This window comes from Hipposideros armiger, unplaced genomic scaffold (genome assembly GCF_001890085.2).
Source record: "Hipposideros armiger isolate ML-2016 unplaced genomic scaffold, ASM189008v1 scaffold_114, whole genome shotgun sequence".
Classification (NCBI taxonomy): domain Eukaryota; kingdom Metazoa; phylum Chordata; class Mammalia; order Chiroptera; family Hipposideridae; genus Hipposideros; species Hipposideros armiger.
Window position 1 is genome coordinate 2,001,320 of NW_017731464.1, and position 4,896 is coordinate 2,006,215.

Genomic DNA, 4,896 nt, shown 5'->3' on the forward strand with positions numbered 1-4,896 from the left:
AAAAATATTTTAATATTTTAAAGCACACTCTTGTCCTGGACACTGGTGTCTCCCCTGCAGGTCCGGACTCCTCAGCAGTGGCTCCCGCAGCCCCCAAGACTTCCAGGCTTGCTCAGGCCACCCTGGCGTTTATAATTGTGACCATTATCATCTCTATTATTGCTCTCTTTATTATGGGTAAGCTCCTAGGTAATCTGAACCCCACTGACTCTCTGTCCTGATTGCATAAAGGCCAGACACACACGCTCTAGCCCCAGGCCCAAAGCAGAGCTTTCTTGGGACCCAATCAAGGCCACTGTCAAAGGCGAGCTTTCCAAGAGCAGAGGCCCATGAGGGAAACTCGGAGGAGTCCTTGGTGCCATTTCCCTCATTTTGGAACCCTGACTTTGGGTGTGGGGGGGGGGCAGCCTGTGTTTCCAGGCTCAGTGCTGAGGGATTGTGCTGACCCAGGAATGGGGTGTCTCAGTTCTGCAGAACCCAAGATCTAAACCAGGAGCCTATGCCTCCTCCCAAGAGTATCCAGGAGACAACACTACTGGGCAGTTACCTGTGGAACCTGACAGTGAGTAGCCACAGTGGGGGTGGGTGGGTGGGGGAGGGAACGGGGGCATTCGGGTGCCCAGGACCTAGGACGAGCCTCTCCCTTAACACTCCCAGGCCCCTGAATGGGTTCCACTCTCCTCATAGAAAGGCACGATCTTTATAAAAAACAGCTTTATTAAGGTATAACTGACACATAATAAAGTACACATATTTAAAGCATACAATCTGATGAAGTTTTGACATGTGTATATACCTGTGAAACCATTATCACACTCAACGTAACAAACATACGAGGAGTTCGTCATCCTCCCCTCAACGTTTACTTGTATTCTTTGTCATCCTTACCTCTCCCCTCCTCTCTTCATCCCCAGGCGACCACCATAATTGTTATAATATAGATCACTTGTTGTTTTTTTTCTCTAGAGGTTTATATAAAAGGGATCATATAGCATGTACTTTTTTTTTTTGTCCTTTATTAGTCATGTGATTTGCCCCTCAGTTCATGTGGGATCACGAAGTAAGCATTTATTTCTTTCATTTTTCTGGCCCACATTCTCGGTTGCTCGTCCCCAGCGCCTCTCACAGCACACTCAGGAGGCAGTGAGCAGCAGGCTACTTGAGGGGCGTTCAGGGCTGTGCCATAGACATTCCCTTGGAAATGTCAGGAACCCATATAATGAATGCTTCCCTATGTAATGGGCCTCTTTGGCTGTCTTCTCCATTTCCTCCCTCCAGATCCCTACCACTCTGGTAGGGTGGCAGAGTTGCAAGAGGCTATCCAGATGTTTAAAGACCACATGGAGAATTCCAGCACCTGCTGCTTGGAGATCCAGATGTTGACGTGCAGGGTGGACAATGTCAGTTCTCAGATCCAGATGCTAAGAGGTCATCTGAAAAATTCCTGTGCTGACGCTCAGATGGTAGAAGGCATTCTAAAAGATGTCCACACCTTGAGTTCCCAGACCCAGATGTTAAGGAGCTCCTTGGACGGGGCCAGTGCTGAGATCCAGAAGCAAAAGGGAGATCTGGAAAAAGCAAGTGCCTTAAATTCCCAGACCCAGACTTTCTTAAAAAGCAGTTTAGAAAACACCAGCCTTGAGCTCCGTGTATTAAGTGGAAGCTTAGAAAATGCCAACACTGATATTCAGGCATTGAAGGCAGGGCTGGAAATGGCAAACTCCCAGGCCCAGGTGGCAAACAGTAGTTTAAAGCATGCTCATGCGCAGATCCTTGTTTTGAGAGGCAATCTGGATAGCGTCAATGATTTAAAGGCCCAGAGTCAGGCTTTAAGAAATAGCTTGAAAGGAGCCACTACTGAGATTCAGAAGCTAAAGGGAAGCCTACAAAATGCAAATGCTTTAAACACCCAGACTCAGGCCCTTTTAAAAGGCAGTTTAGACAACAGCAGTGCTGAGATCCAGTTATTAAGAGGTCACCTGGAAAGCGCTGGCAATGAGATTCACTTGTTAAAAAAAGGTTTGGAAACGGCCACTGCCCAGACCCAAATGGCCAATGGCCGCCTGGAACAGACAGATGCTCAGATCCAAGTATTAAAAAGAGAGCTGGAAAATGCCAATGCCTTAAATTCCAATATTGAGGCATTAAATGGTCAATTGAGAAATGCCAGCAGAGAGATACAGACCCTAAAACAAGGAATGAAGCGTGCTGAGGCCTTAAATTCTAAGACCCGGACGTTAGAGAGCAACCTGCAGAAGGCCAGTGCTGAGATCCAGAGGTTTAAAGGAGAGTTAGAGAACTATAAAACACTAACTACCAAAATCCAGGAGGCAGAAAGGAACCTGAAGACCCTCAATGCAACCTTTGCTTCAGAGAAGCAGCTACAGAAGACCAAAAGTAAGTGGAAGGGAGGGGGTTGGCCTGGGGAAGGTGCAATCCCTTGGGAGGGCAGAGTCTTCTATCCCTTTGGCCTTTTGCTTACTTCACCATACGCCCTCCTGGGAAGGAGTCTGGGTACTGGAGAGGGGCCAAATACAACCAAATAGCTCGATGTGCCTAGGCAGTGGTGGAGGTGGCACAGGGGGCATAGATCCTGCTCCCAAGTTGCTTATCATCTGGCCAGAGTGATAAAATGAACCCTTGGGAAACAAAATATGTATGGTGAAGGCGTGTAATAAGGACAGTGGGTGTTAGAGGGGCCAGACAGCCTTATTTCTGACTTCCTGCTATCACAAGTGGTGTAACTTTGATCAAGTCACTTACCTTCTCTGAGCTTCACTTTTCTCATCTGCAAAGTGGGGACGATAATAGTTGCTTCACAGTGAGGATCAAATGAGTTAACACATTTAACAAGCTACCCAGCATTCATGCATTTATCAGACAAAATTTTTTGAGGTTCTATTATGTGTCAGGGGCATAAAGATGAATAAGATGTGATGCCCACCCTTGAAGCTTACAGGCTGGTAGAGCAGCCTTGCATGAAAGACATGCGGAGAGGCATAGAGGTATTATGTTAGGAGCAAATCTAGAAACTGGGGGTGGGCAAGAGCAAAAGAAGGGGAAAGAGGGACCTTCTGAGGGCTGGCATTCTCTGGTGTAGAAAAGGGAGCTTCCTAGGGGGGAAAATCTTCTGGGAGAGAAAAGATCAAAAGAAGCTTTGTTGAGAAGATGGCCCTTGAACTGAGTCCTGGAAAACTAGTAAGTGTTTGCCAAGCAAATAGGGCAAGAGAGGAGCAGGTTCACAGGCATGGAGATGTGAAACCATGAGGTTCAGGAAACTTTAGGCAGTTCCCTCTGACTGGACTGCAGCCAAGAGGGCAGTTGGTGAGGTGCAGGCTGAAAGGGCGGTAGGCAGGGACCAGAATGGTGGCTTTCAAACTGTTTTGAATGTAACCAGAGCACGCAATTCATTTTACAGTGTGACCCAGCATAATTATGTATGTGACACACATATACACATACACGTTTCAAAAAACAAAAACTTTTACTGCATGAATGCCTTCTGATGTTTTATAATTTATTCTTAAAAAACAAAAACACTTTGACATAACCCGCTAATGAGTTGATAATTGCAGTTTGAAAAACATTATGCTAGAAAGGTAGGCAGACCTGGAGAGACACCAGCTAGATGTGGAAGGCCTCTGAGCTTGGGTTGCATTCTTCAGGAAGAGGATCTATGGAAGGGCTTCACAGAGGCTGACAAGATAGGCCTCCTACTGAGATGGGGAACAGATTAGGCATGAGAGCAGTGAGAGTTAGATATGCTGAGTCAGAGATCCTGGAGGAATATTCAAGTGTATGTCACTTGCAGGCTGTCTGAAGTGTAGGAGAGAGGCCCTGGCTGCAGACATAGATGTGGGAGCCCTGGGTATATTGGTTCTGGTTGTGGCAACGGGAGTAGAGGTGGGGGATTTGCATGAGATGAAATGCTGTATGAGAAGGCTGAGGGTGGAAGCAGGAAGTCGACCTTCAGGTGGCCTGAAGGAAAGAGGTGTTTTTGAAGGAGACTGGAGAAGGCAATCTTAGAGGCAGGAGGAGAACCAGGAGACGTGCGGTTGGGGAAGCCAAGGAAGGACAGAATTTCAAGAAGGGAGCGGCTAGTCTAGCAAACATCTTAGAGAGGTCAGATACAATAACCAATAAACATCCACTGACTCTGGGCAATTAGTAAGTCAATGGAATGGAGTCTCAGTGGAGAGTTGTATGTGGCCAGGGATGTGAATGAAAGATCAGGTGCACGAGTCATTCAAGGACCTTGGCTGGGAAGAGAAGGAGAGAGGTGAGGCTAAGGCAAGGGGGATGGCAGGGTAGAGGGAGGGATTAAAAAAGAAATGTATCATCAATATTTAATTTATAAAACCTACATATTAATTATAGACAATGTGGCAAATGTTGAAAAGGAGAAGGATGAAAGAATAACCACTTGCATTTGCACAAAAATGTCTATATTTTCTATATGAACATTTTGGTGATCTCCCTTGAGAGGCTTTTTCTAGATGAGGATAGGCTTGATCTAATGGGAGAGAAAGGAGCCAGTGGCCATCAGGGTTTCCCATTGCTCACAGCGGAAAAATCCCAAACTCCTTCACAATGGATGTACAATTTAGTGCTGGTGAACCCATCCAAGTTCGTCTCCCATTCCTCCCGCATTGACCACACCAAATACTTGAACAGATCAGGCCATGCTGTGCTGTTTCACACCTTCGTGCTTTTTGTCTACTCTTTCTCCTGCCAGGAATCCTCTTCTTGGCCCTGACTACCTGGCAAGCTGTCCCTTAGTCTTTTAAGACTCAGCTCAAGTTACATCTCACCTTGGGTGTCCTTCCTGAGCCCCACTTCCAGCCCAGGTGAAATAGTCCCTAACCTCTTTCCTGCCTCTATTCTGACATGCATATG

General features: G+C 46.6%; 1 protein-coding gene across 1 annotated transcript in view; it reads left to right on the forward strand.

Moving 5' to 3' along the window:
• CLEC4F (C-type lectin domain family 4 member F) overlaps nt 1-4,896 on the forward strand; it is a 9,969-nt gene that overhangs the window by 1,812 nt on the left and 3,261 nt on the right. The window contains exons 2-4 of the mRNA XM_019647609.1: nt 61-177; nt 467-562; nt 1,279-2,397. Of these exons, the coding sequence (XP_019503154.1) occupies nt 61-177; nt 467-562; nt 1,279-2,397 (1,332 nt within the window). The remainder of the gene's footprint in view (nt 1-60; nt 178-466; nt 563-1,278; nt 2,398-4,896) is intronic.